The sequence below is a fragment of the Salvia splendens genome, chromosome 13 (genome assembly GCF_004379255.2).
Source record: "Salvia splendens isolate huo1 chromosome 13, SspV2, whole genome shotgun sequence".
NCBI lineage: Eukaryota > Viridiplantae > Streptophyta > Magnoliopsida > Lamiales > Lamiaceae > Salvia > Salvia splendens.
The window spans coordinates 602,530-621,265 of NC_056044.1; the positions used below are offsets into that span (position 1 = coordinate 602,530).

Genomic DNA, 18,736 nt, shown 5'->3' on the forward strand with positions numbered 1-18,736 from the left:
GGAATTTAATGCAGCTGTGTCAGCTTAAATAGGATTGACATGTACGTATGTATATTAATATAAATGAAAATACACACAGAGATATACATACATACACACACAGCATAACTTAATTGTATAGTTATTTAAGTTTTTAATCAACCCTTTAACATTAATGGATCATCAAAGAAAACATTGTGCATATTAGGAAGTTTATTGTATAATTTTTATTTCCTAATTCCTAGCTAGTTGTATAAATAAGAAAGATGATGAATATATCTTTCTATACTATTGGTATCGTAGTATACCAAGTTTTGTTTTTATTTTGAAAATTATATTACTCAAATTTATCTCATAAATCATGGACGTGTGTGTGTTTTCAATGTTACTGCGCCCTAATTTGACGGTGGCACATGCATCCTTCTTAGCTACCAATTTATTTTCAGTGACCAAAATGGTTATACCGAGCTTAGGCCATCTGCAACGCTGTCTCTTATCCGTCCCTTAACCGTCCTTTAAATTACTATTTATGGGCATCAATGTACTTTTTTACTCCATCTCTTAACTAAGGGACAGAACCTGCAACCCTTCATCTCTTATCCGTCCCTTAACCGTCTCTTAAGTTACTATTTATTCAATTTCATTTTTTATTTTTATTTCCAACCAAATTCAATTAATAAAAACACACGTCATTAAATAAAATAAAATAAAATTACAATATAAAATAAAAATACAACTTAAAATTCAAAAAAATAAAAATAAACACATAATTAAAATCCTAAAAAAAATAAAAATTACATAATTTAAAATACAATTTTATAGAAAATAAAAAAACTACTTCGCTAGTGAATCATCCCCCGAAGACGGTGGAGGTGCACTGAAGCCACCTGGAGGCGGAATACCAAGTTGTCTTGCCATAAACTCAATTCCGGCAAGACAGGCTTGGTATTGGGGAGGCGTCATGCGGGAAGTGTCAGCCATTGTGGCGGTCTGTACATGGACATTAGGGAGTTCGAGGGTGCCCCCGAGCCCGAGCCCGAGCCCGCCTGGATTGATTCAGCTCGGCCCTCCTCCCTCTAGCCGCCTTCGCTGCATTTATCCCTTGCGGCCGACGGCGCCCACGGGAGGACCCCCAGCATCGTCTGCCGTGCCCTCAACCTCCTGCGAGGCAAACTCTTGTGTGGCGCTACCCGAACCGGCCTCACTAGACGAGTATTGACCACCCGTCGTGTGCTTCATGCGCTTCAAGGTCGAGCCCGAGCTGGACCGGACACCCCCGACCCACCTTTCCTCGTCTTTGACGACCTCCCAAACATCTACATGTCTGAATTATTTGGCGATGTCGTCGAAGTAGACTCGCAAAGCCGATCTCAGAATGTCGGCTCCCGTGGCTCCGCTTTAGTAATGAGCCGTTTCACTCTTGTAGATGGCGCATAATTTTTGACCTCTTTGTCGACTCGGTCAAAATGAGCGCGAAGCATCTTATATGTGCGACGGCGGGACCCCTTCGGCTTAATCTCGTGGTAGGACTCGGTGACCTTTTCCCAGAAGCACTTCCGGGATTGTTGATTCCCGACGATAAGATCGTACGAGACGCTGATCCAGGCGTTGTACACCGCCAACGTTTCTTTGGGGTTGTACGGATGCCGGTCTAGATCCTCCTCCTCCTCGTCCGCCTCCGCCCTGGAGCTTCCACCGCCTCGGCCTTCTTCCGGAGTGGGTTCAACGGAATAATCCTCCCGAATCTGGGATAATCCATGCGAATACCTCGGAGCGGAGGGACGGACGTATGCATCCACATCAAAATGGGGTGGTTGGTACCCCCCGGCGTCGACGAACCCTGGGTGCCCGGCGTCGATGAACCGGAACCACCACCCAGGACATTGTACATGCCACCCCAGTCGCTGAACGCGTTGATGTCGAACCCGTCGGAGCCGCCACCGCCAGAGTTTCCGTCGCCAGACATTTTGTGATGAGAGATTAGATGAAAATTGAAAAGGAAATGGAGATGATTTGGGAAGAATAGATGTGTATTTGTGTGTGAAATGAGGATGAATTATGAGTAATTATAGAGTAAAAAAATGGTAATATTAACGGTAATATTACCGTTTTTCATTTTTTAAAATTTTTTTAATTTGAATTTTTTTAAAAAAATGATTTATTGCGTTAGCGTGACGATGCCCACTCGCGGGCGTGCGAGTGGGCGTCGCGCATGGTGCTGGAGCGCGCCACGTCGCGTTGGCTCGTGGCGAGACGTCTCTCCATCCGTCTAGGTGGGACGGAACGCTCGGCGGGCTGAGGACGAGACGGGGCGCTGCAACGCGTCACGCCGTCGTCTCGTCCCGGTGTGACGGATTACGGGCCACCCGCGTGACGCGTTGCGGGTGGCCTTAGGAAAGTATTTAGCAAATTAAATTCATATACTCTCTCAAGTTTTTAAAATCATGTATACCAACATAGTAGCATTATTATTTATTTCTATGTTAGTGTGCAATTGAATTTCATGGTTAATACTATGATAGTACTATAACAAGTTATTAGGAATGTGATCAATTACCAACTATTTCTAAATTGCTAATTACTACTAAGACCATAAGATCTTTAAAGATTTACTGGTCTATAACTTGTCACGTGTAATTTCATTTTTTTATTATTTAAATTTAAAAAAGACGAGAAAAACTATCAAATTTTGGATTTTGGATTAGAATGTCAATATAGTGTATTAATCATATCATTATGATGTCTTGAATATGTCAACACAGTTTTGAATTGACATTTTATACATATTATGTTTACATTTTATGATAGTTATATGGACATTAATCTGGTTGGAAAATTACGAAAATTGAATTTATTTATTTTTTCAAATTTTGACATCGGAAGTTCGAAACATATGCAAGTGAGATCTCGTTAGAATCCTTATAAAATTATATTTAATTTGATATATGTTGTGTGCAAAAATAATATAAATTGTGAAAGGTATATACATTTAAAGTTTTGTGATATTTTTTAAAACTTAGTTATAACTAATTCGATGTTAATTGACATTAATATCTTTGTTGATATTTTTTGTATAATGTATTGATACTCGGAATTGAATGATATTGGCGTTTGATTTAAAGATCTAATGCATATCATTTAGTTATAATTAGCAATTTAAAGATGAGTTAACAATATAACACACCCTTAAATTATTAATAATCAAATTATATCTACCTACCTATTCCAATCCACTTAACTCCACTAGTAACCTATCATAGAAAAATGTTAACGCTACATGAATGGGAGACGCAATACAATTTGACTCTAAGTAAAATTGCTATGTTTAACAGGGACTATTATAATTTTGTTGTATTAACATAAATTAATAAAAAAGAATACTAACAATTGCATTTTATTAAAAAAAAATTATAAGGTTGAAATGCGAACGAAAATAGCATCTGAAATTATTCTTTTACAATAAGCCCATTAGTTGAACTGGTAATGGGCCTCACACAGTAGCCTGTTAAGTGATTAACAGTTTAGAATTCTACCCAACCCAATTCACTTAAGGAAACGTGACAAAAAAATGTGGAAATATATTTATACATTTAGTTCGACAAAAGAGGTCCATCATGATATTAAAAAAATTTATTTGTTATTATGCTAACAAGTAATAATAAAATTATGAATTAATTTTATGTAATTATCTGTTTTCCATTAAAGAATATATATGCTATTGCCTAGGAAAATAGACAAAGAGAGAAATAGTTAATATATGTTGTAATCGTTTTGCATTTGTATATAAGTATGCATTCATTACACTATTACTTCAAAATTTCATATAATTTCTCAATATATATTACACACTCCTAAAATAATTGGACCAGTTAACGATTTGAATATACTATAAATCCATTATTAATTATTATTAAAATCGAACGTGTATTCTAAATTTGACAATTTACACAAACTTTAAAATCGAACGTGTGTTCTAAATTTGACAATTTATACAAAGTCTGTCATAATAATAACGACAAAATAAATAAAAACTTAAATCAAACTGCATTTTGGCTCTATTAATTATAAATGATAAATAAAGCTGACCCACAATTAATATCTGGGGAAAAAGAATATTGAAAGGTGCTTTCCTTTGAACGGGGTTATGATTCTAGTGTCCCGTCACTTTCCACGACTTCAATTATATTTCGAAATTCTAAATTTCATAAAATGATCAAATATCACTTTTTCCATAATAGTGGAGAATTTCAAGAAATGTAACTTTATTTTTTCAGGTCGAATAATTCTGCCCCCATATTTATACTAGGAATACTTAATTAATTAACCCACCTTTTGAATTTTGATATATTCGCAAAATAAAGTGAGATGGAGATGGAATCTTTTCCGAAAGTTCAAAATTTTCTTATGTGAAGATATTCTCTTTGGGTATGTAATGCTTTATTTGTTTATTATACTCCCTTATTTATAAAACTATAGCTATAAGAGTCTCATTGTATTTTAGTTTGAAATAAAATATAAGTGAAATTTGTTAATGGAACGTGGATCTATTATCACTTATGGTAAAAATGAATCGAACTTCTATTCATAGATTGATCAAAATGGAAAAACGAAACTTTTATTCACGGAGGGAGGTGTATACTTCCGATTTTCAAAATTCAGATATTGTATTATAAATTAGACCATGAATATAATAACATTATTATATACAATTAATTCTAAAATAAGATACTCTCTTTAAATTTATATCTGTATTTATTACTCCATATATGAATTTTGTCAAGTTTTTAACTTTAGCAAATTATATTATTCACTCAATAAAGATTAATACTTATATCATTTTATATGTATTTTCCTCCAAACTATTTATGACTTTCTCAAAAAAAAAAAAAAAAAGAAACGGCAAAAAAAAAGAAAAGCTCAAAAGAAAAAGAGTGTTGTAGTCTTGAGCTCGAAGCCGTTCTAGGCTATGGAAACGGGCAGATGGGGCAGCCCTTCTCACCGTTCGGGCAGCTCTCGAACAGTGAACAATTCACACACACCCCCCAAAAAAGAAAAACGATTATTATCCCACACTTCTCACTGCAGAGAGAGAGAGAGAGAGAGAGAGGTGATATCCATTCTATACAGAGCGAAACTGAAAAGCAAAGTACAGAGGTAAAAAAGTTTGCAGAGAGCTATTGAAAGTGTTGGGAAAGTATCAAGACTACTAAAGTACACATTTTTACTCACACATTCAAGAAAAAAAAATACTCATTTCGATTTCTGGGGTTTCCAAGTCCAGGTTGTGTGATGGGATCGGTTTCTTGAGAGGAGAAAATCAAAAAAATCGAAGCTTTGGGGCTAAATGAGGGAGAATGGCATCTGGGTTTTTGTGGGTTTTCTGTAAATGCTGTGGATTTCACCGTTTGGATCTGAGGTGTTGTGGGTTTGAGCTATAGATACAGTTTCTTTGTGTGTATATGTGGGGATGATGATGAGGAAGTTGATGGGGAGATGGAGCTTGGTTTCTCTGGTGGTTTGGTTGATCTTGGTGGTGCATATTTTTGCTAATATGGAAGGTTTGTATTCTTTGATGTGGATATTTAAATAATATTGGGCCTTTTTTTTGTTTTGAAAGGGATTCTTGATTTGTTCCTCTGAATGTGCTTTTCTATTTCTGGTTTGAGCAATTTCAGCTGTTTGATTTTTAGTTTGATATTGCAGCGGTTTTGTAAGGTGAGAAGTTAAAATGCATTTGTGTTTATGCCCTTATTGGATTATTGATTGAATTTCCTCCATGATTTTGTGAATTTGTTCATTTAGATATGTGTGTTAAGCAAGAAATTTGAGATTATTCTTGCAGATATGCTACTCTTTGGGCATTTCTTGTGAAAAATTATGGCTGTTTTGCAATGTGGATGGAAATTTATTGCGAATAGGATGTTATTAGGGATTAGAAGCCTAGGAGTTGTAATTGGAATTGCTTGATTTCATGTTTGTGCACAAAATGTGTGTTTTAGATACATTTATGCAATGTGTTGCCGAACGAGCTGTTGATGCGTTGACAGTTTTACTCGTAGCGTCTGATTTGAACCGTGGCATGTTTGAATAGGTGATGCCTTGCATAGCCTTAGGACAAACTTACAAGATCCTAATAATGTGCTGCAAAGCTGGGACCCGACCCTTGTCAACCCGTGCACATGGTTTCATGTCACCTGCAACAACGATAACAGCGTGATAAGAGTGTAAGAATCTGCTCGTTGTACCCCTCGTCTCATGCTTGTCGGAGTGTTGGCCTAATCTGTTTTGATCGCCTCTGTTTTCAGTGATCTAGGAAATGCTGCTTTGTCAGGCCAATTGGTCCCACAACTCGGCCTATTGAAGAATTTGCAGTACCTGTAAGCATCGTTTGTTGCTTTTCCTTTTTCGTGATTTCAACTATTGATCTGGCAGTGTTCTTATATTTCAAAAACTGAGTTGGAAGAGAAATGCAGAAACATTATGATATGATTTTGATGCCTTGACATGACAATAAGCGAATATGCTTGATTTTTGTATCTTATTTTCGATCAAAGTCAATGAATAAGTTGCTGTGTTAGTATAAATAGTGTATCCTATTTGCACTCATGTTGTTTCTGTTGATTTATACGACGCGACAGTGAGTTATACAGTAACAACATTAGCGGGCCAGTTCCGGGTGATCTTGGAAATCTGACTAATCTGGTGAGCCTGGACCTGTACTTGAACAGTTTCACGGGTCCCATTCCTGAATCATTGGGGAAGCTGTCGAAACTGCGGTTCCTGTGAGTGAAATTCTCTTAGTCGAGCAAATAGGATATGCATTTCTATTAACAACATATTGTTGCTTCGTGAATCTTATTGTTTGCTGTTATGTTTTTGTAAGTATAGCCGGCTTAACAACAACAGCTTATCGGGCCCCATCCCTATGTCATTGACCAACGTCTCGGCCCTACAAGTGCTGTGAGTGTCCGGAGTTCGTCTAAAATACTTATTTTCTGTTCTTGACGCGCATTTATGAAACAGGGTAGTGATTATCATCGCATTGTCGTGAATTCGTGCAGGGATTTATCAAATAACCAGCTCTCAGGTGCGGTTCCGGATAACGGCTCCTTTTCGTTGTTCACGCCTATCAGGTATTCCGATCATGCTTCTATTAGCACTAATTTGGAACGACGTCTTCCAGTGCGGCCTCCCTCTTTTATCGGCTTCTGACATAGATGATGTGCGTTCACAGTTTTGCAAATAATATGAACCTGTGCGGCCCTGTCACTGGACGGCCATGCCCGGGATCTCCTCCGTTTTCTCCACCCCCTCCTTTTATCCCGCCACCCCCTATCTCGTTACCAGGTATTCTTAGTTTAATATCATAGCTTTTTCAGCGACTCGATAAAATTGAATTGGCTTGTATTCCTACTTACTTGATGTAAATGCAGGAGGGAATAGTGTAACGGGAGCCATTGCTGGTGGAGTTGCCGCTGGTGCTGCTCTGCTATTCGCTGCACCGGCAATCGCCTTTGCCTGGTGGCGTAGGAGAAAACCACAGGAATATTTCTTTGATGTACCAGGTAAAGTGATTTTGATTCAGCAATGTAACTCTATGGAACAATCTTGTCGTTTCTCGTTAACTTATCTGATCACGCTTGCAGCTGAGGAGGACCCCGAAGTGCATCTCGGACAGCTCAAGAGATTCTCTCTCCGAGAGCTGCAAGTCGCGACCGACACTTTCAGCAACAAGAATATTCTGGGGAGAGGCGGCTTCGGGAAGGTATATAAAGGACGCCTCGCGGATGGCACTCTGGTTGCCGTTAAACGACTCAAGGAGGAGAGGACACCTGGCGGAGAGCTTCAGTTTCAAACAGAGGTCGAGATGATAAGTATGGCCGTGCACCGTAACCTTCTTAGACTCCGTGGCTTTTGTATGACTCCGACGGAACGGTTGCTCGTTTATCCGTACATGGCTAATGGGAGCGTTGCATCATGTTTACGAGGTGCCTTCCTTTTCTCATTGAATAGTATTTACTTCGATGTTAAGTGTTTTTAGAAGCTAAAGAAACTCGTCCATTTGCGTCTGTTGCAGAACGTCCGCCTAATGAGCCGCCGCTCGATTGGCCGACTAGGAAGCGCATCGCTCTCGGATCCGCCCGGGGCTTATCGTATTTGCACGACCATTGTGACCCGAAGATCATTCACCGTGACGTCAAAGCTGCGAACATCTTGCTAGACGAGGAGTTCGAGGCTGTTGTTGGTGATTTCGGTTTGGCTAAACTTATGGATTATAAGGATACCCATGTGACGACTGCTGTACGTGGAACTATCGGACATATAGCTCCGGAGTACCTATCCACGGGAAAATCATCTGAGAAAACCGACGTCTTTGGATATGGGATCATGCTTCTCGAGCTGATAACTGGGCAGAGAGCTTTCGATTTGGCTCGCCTTGCGAATGACGATGATGTCATGTTGCTCGATTGGGTACGTAATCGCCTTTTTATTTGTTAATTTTATTATATTCGAATTCGAATTTCTCGTGAAGATGGATAGGTAGGAATTTTGTATTTCACTTGACAGTCTTTAGTGATTGTAGGGAAATGAGATAATAATGTCAGTTAAATAATTAAAAGTAGTTGGTATAATTAATGAATAGTCAAATGAATAATTTATAAATGATTAAAGCTAAGGTTAATTAGTGTTGTAGGAATTATTAACATTATTTTTAAGCCATGTTTTGACCTATGAGTAACTTAGAAGATGTTTTGACTCCATATTGTTACATTTAGTATATGATCAACCTACAAAAATAGTAAGATTTTGTAAATTCTTGAATTTTCTTGACACTTGACGATGACCCAATCGATGCAATATGAGACGTTGCACACGATGCTAGGTCGTTTTGTTATCCCTGTATTTACTAGTATTAAGTAAAGGGAACCGGTTAGCATCTCGGATTGAATCACTATGTACGGGTAGTACGAACTGCCCTAACAAGAATTCTCTGGCCATTTTCAGGTCAAGGGACTTCTAAAAGAGAAAAAGCTCGAAATGCTGGTCGATCCCGATCTGCAGAGCAATTACATTGAATCAGAAGTCGAGCAGCTGATCCAGGTTGCTCTCCTCTGTACGCAGAGCTCCCCTATGGACCGGCCCAAGATGTCGGAAGTGGTGAGGATGCTAGAAGGCGACGGGCTGGCGGAGAAATGGGATGAATGGCAGAAGGTGGAGGTTCATCGCCAGGAGGTGGAGCTCGCCCCCCACCCTACTTCCGATTGGATAGTCGACTCAACGGAAAATTTACACGCATTCGAGTTGTCTGGTCCCAGGTGACCTACATGGAAAAAACAAAGAGAAGAAAGTTGTTAGGCACTTTAATTTTTTGAGATGTCACTTTCTTAGGGTTGAGGAATTAACAAATTTGATTTATGGTAGGGGGTGGGATTGTGAACTTTGTCTTGTCACATTTGTGCATAGATTGTTCAATCCGTTTGTAATCAATGGCCCTCATTTGCCTACACAAAAAGAAAGATAAATTGACTGGTTGTACTTTTAATTTTTTATGCATGAAAGATAGATTGCATATCTAAGAAGAAAAATAACTTGTTCAGAGAGCAATAACTTTTTTGTTTTTTGAGATTTACATGTCGAATATCATCTGTCCCATCTCTTGAACGATAGTAGTTATGCAGTGGCGGAGTCAAGTTTTCGGTGTCTGACATGCTCGCACCCATGGGAGACGAGTCATCAATGGAAGCACCAATTGATAGAACTAAAATTTCCTATCGAGGGGATTAGAGAGCATGCATGAGAATTGTAGAGGAATTAACATGTTTTCGAACAAGATGAATGACAAATCGAATTTTATTTCATATTTACTCAATGACTTGATCTAAAGGAGAGTCTACATTTTATAGACTCCCCCGCCTGCTTGATTCGATTTTATGACTCGAGAAGACTCAAGAAGAAAATCCGAGAAGGTTGACTCAAATCTAATCTAAAGATAGTAGTAGTTCAACAATATTAAAGAAATAATTGAGCAAAATAAAAGGAAACAGATTATCAACTAATGGGAACTAAAATCCTTGAATCTTGCTGGCCTTGAGGTCTTTCTTTTGGTTCGCCCGCCATCCTTCTTCCCGGTGATGGGCTCTTCGTTGTTTGCGTGTCTCGTGCTGCATGGTGGACTTGACTACGACATGGTAAAAGAATCAAATGAAGAAAAACCCACGAAGGAGCTTATAACATGCTAACACGCAATTACAACTCGAATCCATACTTTAGAACATCCACAATGGGACGTCCTATAGTCCACCCTATAGGGCGCCCTATGCTCAACCACATCAGCATTTTGTCTTCCTACCCTTCCACCTGCAGTGGGATGCCCTATAGGCCGCCCTATAGTCTGCCCTAAGCATTTTATTTATTTGAATATTTAAAACACTACAAAAATTGGGAAAAAAACTTCATTTCATTGAAAGTTCAAATTACAGTACGAAATAAAAAAACTACAAATTCTCAATGGCCGTTACGGTTCCAAACTTCTTCAATCATGTAGTTCATGAGCTGAGCATGACCTTGTTGGTTGCGCATTGAGGTCTGTTTAGATAGAACCTCATTTGACTGGAGCTAGATCCAGCTTCATCATCGCCCCAATCGGTGATTCTTCCACCTTCGTGTTCGACTATCATGTTATGCAAGATGATGCACGCATACATGACATCGGTGATGACGTCCTTGTACCATAATCGGGCCGAACCCTTCACTATAGCCCACCGCGCTTGGAGCACACCAAATGCCCGCTCCACATCCTTCCGCGCAGCCTTCTGCTTTTGCGCGAATAAAACTCTCCTGTCACCCATTGGGCAGCTGATCGTCTTCACAAAAACAGACCACCTTGAGTATATGCCATCGGCCAAGCAGTGCCCCATATGATATTAGCGTCTGTTGGCAGTGAACTCGATGGCTGGGCCATTGCCATTGCCATTGCATTGCTCGGTGAAGAGGTTGGATGAGTTGAGGACGTTGATGTCGTTGTTCGACCCCGCTACAGGACTGCACTCAACCAATTCAATTGTTGCTCTGCTTATTGAAGGATCACGTTGCCAATCGAGCTGTTGTAATTTGTAGCAATGTTGTATGCTTAGGAGGTTGAGCCATGGGAGGCTTCCACGTTGAGCTCTCCATCGCACCAAATCAGTGTCTTCAATTACAAGTGTCCGAAGTTTCAAAAAACACCGCGATTCTACATCCCACTACGCGCCTTAAAAGGCATAGTGGTGTAAATTGAGTTCCTTGAGATTTGGTAGCAGCAAACCAATATCATTCATGTACTTCCACGGACACCCTAAGCCAAACAAATCCAACTTCATCAAACTTGATGGAAAAATCGAAAAAGGAACCCTATGCTCATACTTTATCTCAGGGTTCAAGACAACATATGCTAGTGTCTCCAAATTATGGAGATCTTCCAAGGTATAATCCGAGCCACTGAATGGGTTGTTACCATCGTCATCGTCATAAGGCTTCAACTCCATCAGAATTAACAAAACATTCAAATTAGGGATTCTTCTGAGAACCTCTCTAGTGCAACTCTTTGCACTAACACCAAGGAGATAATGGAGTTTTTCCAAAGTAGCATCACAATTAGGGGTTGGTAGGTCTTTTCCATAGACTCTAATAATTTGTAGTGCTTGCATGTCCCATATTTCTACCGGCATATATGATGGAGCTCCACGCCTTTTAATGTTCACATGATGTTCGATGATCAAGTATTGAAGGTGAAGAAGATTGGATATGGAAGAAGGGAGCTCTTTGTTGCAAGTTAGTGCAAGGTACCTTAGGCAAACTAGTTTCACAATTTCAAGCGAGAAATAGTAAAATCGGATTGCATTAGCATGTAGTACTCTGAGCAACTTGAAATCCATGGCATGTATTGGCACTGGATATCGGTTGCAAGGACCAAGACAAAGGAGTGAACGGGTAGTGGATGAACAATCACTTTTTATTGAATCATACACTTGTTTGAAGGCAAACAACATGTTACCATGGGCACACAAACGGCGCTAGAGATGCCCAAGGTTTTCGGTTCCGGCAGTTAACCGCCGGTTCCGGTTCCGAACCGGAACCGTGACTTTTTTCTTGAACCGGAACCGCGCCGGTTCTAAATTTTACGAACAGAAACCGTGCCAGAACCGCCGATTCCAAACCGGAACCGTGAAAAACCGTCGGAAAACCGTGAAATCTAGCCGGAACCGCCAAAAACCACCTGAAACCGGCGGTTCGGAACCGTGAAAAAACATAGAAAACCGCCGGTTCGGAACCAGAACCGGAACCGCCAGTTTTCGAACCGAAACCGGAACCGTGAAATAGCCTCATGGTTCGGTTCCGGTTCCACATTTCTCGAAACCAGAACCGCGGGTTTACGAACCGTGGGCATGTCTAAACGGCGCTGGTCTTCCATAACTTCATCACAACTTTGTGAAACATGCAAAAACTTGATCTTACTAGCTTCTTTCTTACACAAGTGCATCCAACAAGAATGCACGCAGAACATATTTTCTGAAAACCAATATTTTGTTCCCCTCTCAAATTGAATAAGATGATTAATAAAATAAAAATATTAGTTGAACCTTAATTTAAAACTTAGACTAAAATTTAATATTAAATTTTCTTTCCAATAATCTGTTTTCGAAGTTGGGCCAAGATTCCCTTCATTTTAAGCCCAAACAATTAAATATCGGAATTGGGCCTCCCTCTATTTTATAAATTTGATGATTTTAAACACTTGATGGTGAACTCAGGTTGAACTTCTGTGTGTTGTTATATATGCATGCTTGTATATATAGGAAAGAAAGAAAGAAAGAAAGGCTTGGGCTTGTGTCAAGATTTTAGCATTTAATACAAGCAAGTAATAACCGTGAGATATCACTATATTAAGGAAATCCCTATTGATTTAGTAGAGATTTGCAAATCATGTAGTAAATCTGAAAGATAATTTCTTGATGGATTTTTGGTATTAAATGCTTATCTTATCTCACTCTTTAACTCCCCTTTCATGTAAGGAAATGATTTTTGGAGATTTTTCCTTGGAGTGTCGACTATCAAATGGGCTGCCTTAGACTTGCACGTCTCTTTTCTTTAATTGTAATAGATTAGTATTCAATTTTGCAATATTAAACTTTATCGGACTTTTAATGCATGTATTAGATGTTATAAACTTTTATTTTGAATTTATTCTTTTGATAGTCATTGAAAATAATTGCGAAACAACAAACATCAGCCGCAATGTGTTTTATTTAATCTTGTAAGAATCCTTTCAAAGTTTTGGGGTTGTTACACAGCTGCAGACACCGTTTATGCATACCTTCAATTTGCAGTCGTCACTACGTCTGCATATTGACTTAACTGAATAACACACATAAAAATCTAGAATTAAAATAATGAACATAAACATTAAAGAGATACTTGTAATTTATAATATTATTTTTTTTAAACTTGTCCGTCCCCTAAACTCACGAAACTGGAATATAAAATCATAACTTTACAAATTTTAGCAATTGTTTAATAGTGGTCAAAATTTTAAATGACGTAGCACAAAACCACATGGTTTCAGTTAAATCAGTGTAATTTTAATTAGCACTCAAAATATTGTCTAAAACTGGTCATTATATTTTAGATTTGGAGCATTTTGGACAATTATAAAAAACTGAAAAGTTATGATTAAATATTGAATTTACCATCAAGCTTCTGAGTTCCTTGCAAAACAGGGCGACCACAGGTGCAATACTTATTACAAACTGCTTGTAAGTTGATCCGATGGCAATAAGGCTCTAGATGGACGCAATCTTTATTGGTTTGGCAAAGCTGTGCTGATGAGCATGCTGTTTTAATAAACAAATAAACAAATAAATTAAGTCATGTATCATGATATATAGATAGTAAAAAAAATAATTTTGAATGTAATTTTGATGTTAAAGAAGAGATGCTATTGCTAACCCAAGGCAATTGACAAAAGGGTGACCAGCAAAATCAATTTTTGATAAGCCATGATAGTTCTTGAATTTCTTTCTTTTTTTGTTTTATTACTATATTTGTTGTTCTAGTGAGGCCTCCACAACTCTCTTTATATAGACATTTTACAAATACTATTAAATGGAAGATTTTGAATACAAAATTTGAGTTCCATCACATGGCAATTTTGTTTTTAGTGATAGGATATTAATGACTAATTTTCCCCCATTCTATTTGTGGCAATATGTATTAATGACTAATTTCCTCCATTTTATTTGTGGCAATATGTATTAATGGCTATTTTCCTTGCTACATAAGTTCATATTGTTTTTACACTGTATGGAAATGCAGAAAAATACTTTTGGACTATAGTCAATAATTTTCATAAGCAAGGTTTGGTAAATTTAACTAAGTTCATTTCATTAAATTGAGTCAATTAATTAAACTAATGAGAGAAAAAAGCTGAAAGAGATATATTTTGCAATTATGATTGATAAAACACAATGAATAACATAATCATATAACGACTTACTACAACTTTATTGATTTGGAGACAAAATATCTAAATTGATAGATATTAGAAACATGGTCAATAATTTACTCTTATTTTGAGTTCAATTTTCTCTAACTCACTGAATGTTTACTCTCAGGTACAGCTGCAGACGCCGGTCATGCATAGCTTCATACTCCCTCCGTCCCACAAAAGATTTCACAATTGTGGAACGGCACGAGACTTTAGGAAGTTTTATTTTGTGTGTTAGGTGGAAAAAGAAAATTTAATATTTATATTATTGTGAGATAGGATTTTTTCTAAATATGGAAATGTGACATTTTTAGTGGGACAAACTAAAAATGAAAATAAGACATCTTTTATGGGACGGAGGGAGTACTCTAAATTTAATCCCGAATACAATATTGCAAACCGAAGACACCCACAGTGTACGCGCAATCACTTATTTAGTGAATCGCATGTTTATTTCAAGGCTAATAAAGTGTTGCAATTCGAGTCCATGTTATGCGACCTTAAAATTTCTGTTTATTTGTCTACTGAAAAAGTTTTGGAATGGGCATACACCTCTGATTTTTCGTATCATAATCTCAATTTCGTAAAACATGCAAAAATTTGATCTTAATTACTAGCTTTCTTATGCAACAAGTGTGCGCACGAAACTCATTCCTCGAGAGCATAGATTCTTAATTTGATTCTAACAAAACAAGATGGTATTAACGAGAAAGCTCCTTGTGCTTGCCTAAGGACCCGATTGCATTCTTCCTCTCTTGGCTGGGCACTCCTCTTCACAAAGCCAATAAAAAGGTGAGGATTTCTCTCTTCTTTTTTTTATCTCATGTTTGATATGGGATATTCGGAATAAAATGATCTTCCAAGGTTTTGTGCCGGATTGGGAGCTTGAGAAGAAAAAAATGATTTGGCGACTAAGATTGTGGACAAGATGTTGGCACCCAAATTCTTCCTTTCCAACAGAGATTTTGGGTGAGAGTTGATCCTTTTCTTGAAGGCCTTAGTACAAGGTTTTTTTTCTTTTGGCTGTTTTGTTTTTTTGGTTGGCTTTCTCCAAGGTACTTTTGCGTTAATGTAATGGACTTGTTAGCGTTTGTTAACGTTTGAGTGCTAAGGGAGTTTGCTAGCTCGGATAGTTTTTGTACTTGGTTTTGCCGCCTTGCGAACTTGTGCTCACGACTCATGGTTTGAGCCTTTTATTTTTATCAAAAAGAAAAAAATGAGAAAGCTCCATCGAGCAATCGACCTTCATATATTAGTTTGCCTTCTTTTATTGCTCCATATATAATTTATGTATGAGTCATTTAATAAGATTATTCAGTAAATGAATGTAGACCTATTAAAATTACAAAAAAATGAATTGAAATTCGGTACATCCTTACCTATTTATTTCGGTACATCCTTACCTATTTATTTTACACTCAATATTTTAATTATGGGCTTCCACAAGTTAGAATTTCCTTTGCAATCGAAATTTTAAATCCCGGCTATATTTAAAACAGCAAAGTATAATAGTAAAAAGTAAAAATTTGGTGGTCCGGACCCATTGTACCGTGGTGTATCAAGCTAATCACGATTGCGTAAAGAAGAGAAATGAAGGAAAGAGAGAGATTTTTGCAACTGAGATTTTTATCTGATGATAAAACAGCATTATCATATAATGACTCACAAATTAAAAGATTTGGAGACAAAATCTCCAATCTATTCATTTATTGATAGATATTAGAAACACCATAAAATGGTTAACATAACATTATAATTCTAAGAGAATTTTCCCTAACTCTCTTTACTCTCGAGTACAGCTGCAGACACCATTTATGCATACCTTCTTCGTACCTATTTTGCATTCTAATCTGCAGTCTTCGCTGCTTCTGCATATTGACTTAACTGAATAACACACATAAAAATATAGAATTAAAATAATGGACATATACATTAAAGAGATACTTGTAATTTATACTATTACTACATGGACTTGTCAGTCCCATAGCTCTTGACAGTGGAATATAAAATCATAACTTTACAATACAGTGGTCAAAATTCTAAATGACGTGGCACAAAACCACATGGTTTCAGTTAAATCAGTGTAATACTATTAATTAACACTAAAAATAGAATGATGTCATATTGTTTAAAACAAGTCATTATATTTTAGATTTGGACCATTTTGGACAATTATAAAAATTATGATTTTACATTACAGTTTCAAAAGCTACGAGATTGACAAAAAATCAACAGAAAATTGTATCCGTAGATTAAATATTGAAAGAGTCGATGAATTTATCATCAATCTTCTCAGTTCCTTGCAAAACAGCTTTACCACAGGTGCAAAACTTATAACAAACTGCTTGTAAGTTGATCGCATGGCAAACAGGCTCTAATTGGTTTGGCAAAGCTGTGCTGATGAGCATGCTGTTTTAATAAAGAAATAAACAAATAAATTAAGCCATGTTGATACATGATATATACATAGGAAAACAAAAGAATTTTGAATGTAATTTTGATGTTAAAGAAGAGATGCTAACCCAAGGCAGTTGACCAAAGGGTCACCAGCAAAATCAAGTTTTGAGAAGCCATGATGGTTCTTGAATTTCTTTCTTTTTTTGTTTTATTACTATATTTGTTGTTCTAGTGAGGCCTCGACAACTCTCTTTATATAGACAATTTACAAATATTAAATGGATGATTTTGAATACAAAATTTGAGTTCCATCTCATGGAAATTTTGTTTTTAGTGGTAGGATATAAACGACTAATTTCCCCCTTTCTATTTGTGGCAATATGTATTAATGACTATTTTCCTTGCTACATAATGTTGATATTGTTTTTAGTTTTTACACTGTATGGAAATTGAGAAAAATACTTTCGGACTATATTCAATAATTTTCATTTCATTAAATTGAGCCAATTAATTAACTAAAGAAGGAAAAAAGGAAGAAAGAGATATATTTTTACAATTATGATTGATAAAACGCAAAGGCTAACATAATCATGTAAAGACTTGCAATTTTATTGATTTTGAGACAAAATCTCTAAATTGATAGATAGTAGAAGCATGGTCAACAAAAATATAATTGCTCTTATTTTGAGTATAATTTTCTCTAATTCACTGCATGTTTACTCTAAAGTAAAGCTGTAGACGCCGTTCATGCATAGCTTCATACTTATTTTTCATTTAAGTTTGCAGTCGTCATTGGTTTTGCATCTCGGCTATCTGAATAACACGCATAAAAATATTGAATTTAAATAACGACGTATACATTTACGAGGAGAAATTATTATTTAAATTACTCCCCCTGTCCCTTATAATTTGTCACCATTTGACTCGGCACAGGTTTGAAGAAATGTAATAGAAAGTGAGTTGAAAAAGTTAATGGAATGTGAGTCTTCCTAGTTTTATAACAAAATGTGAGTGAGAATGAGTAAGTGGGGTGTGGGGTCTACTACTAAAAATGGTAAAGTGAAATGTGACAAATTTTTTGGAACGGACGAAAATGAAAATAAGTGACAAATTTTCAGGGACAATACAATTTTTCTTATTACTTTTGAAAATGAAATATAAAAATATATTTTTTTATATTTTCACAATTTTTCAACAGTTATCAAAATAATACAATAATGATATGGCACAAAACCACGTCGTTTTAGATAAATCGACATTGGTTTGATCAACACTAAAAATAAAATAGTGTCATTTTGTTGTGATATCATATTTAATTTTTGTTGTACTATCCCGTCCCGACCTAAGCGAGACGTTTCTATTTTGGCACAGGAATTTAGGTAGTGTTGTTCAATGAATTATATTATTAAAAGTAAAGAAAGAAAAAGTAAAGTAAGAAAGAGAAAGAGAAATAGAGAAAAAAAAAGTAAGAGATAAGATAAAGTAATAAATAGAAAGAGAGAATAGAGTAAGATAGAGGATACGCAGGAGAGATAAGAGAATAAAGTAAGAAAGATAAGTAAGTTGATTGTTGTCAAAAAAAGGAAACGTCTCACTTAGGTTGGGACGTACCAAAAAAGAATACGTCTCACTTAGACTGGACGGAGAGAATATTATTTTTTTGACAACTTTTTGATAATTGTAAAAAATTGAAAAATTATGATTTAACATCACAGTTCAAAAGGTACGAGATTGTTGAAAAAGCCAACGAAAAATTGTGATTTGATTGACGGTCATTCGTAAATTATACTTCCTCCGTTCCTCGATAGTAAAGGTGTTTCTTTTTGGCACACGATT

The 18,736-nt window shown here is 36.7% G+C and overlaps 1 protein-coding gene across 1 annotated transcript; it reads left to right on the forward strand.

The window, feature by feature from the left end:
* Positions 1-4,959: 4,959 nt before the first annotated feature.
* On the forward strand, positions 4,960-9,566 carry LOC121762320 (somatic embryogenesis receptor kinase 2). Its single transcript, XM_042158160.1, has 11 exons — positions 4,960-5,537; positions 6,071-6,203; positions 6,285-6,356; positions 6,618-6,761; positions 6,868-6,939; positions 7,041-7,112; positions 7,214-7,326; positions 7,413-7,544; positions 7,626-7,967; positions 8,057-8,451; positions 8,986-9,566. The coding sequence occupies exons 1-11, from the start codon at positions 5,447-5,449 to the stop codon at positions 9,298-9,300; spliced, it is 1,881 nt and encodes a 626-aa protein (XP_042014094.1). The 5' UTR covers positions 4,960-5,446; the 3' UTR covers positions 9,301-9,566.
* Positions 9,567-18,736: the final 9,170 nt, after the last annotated feature.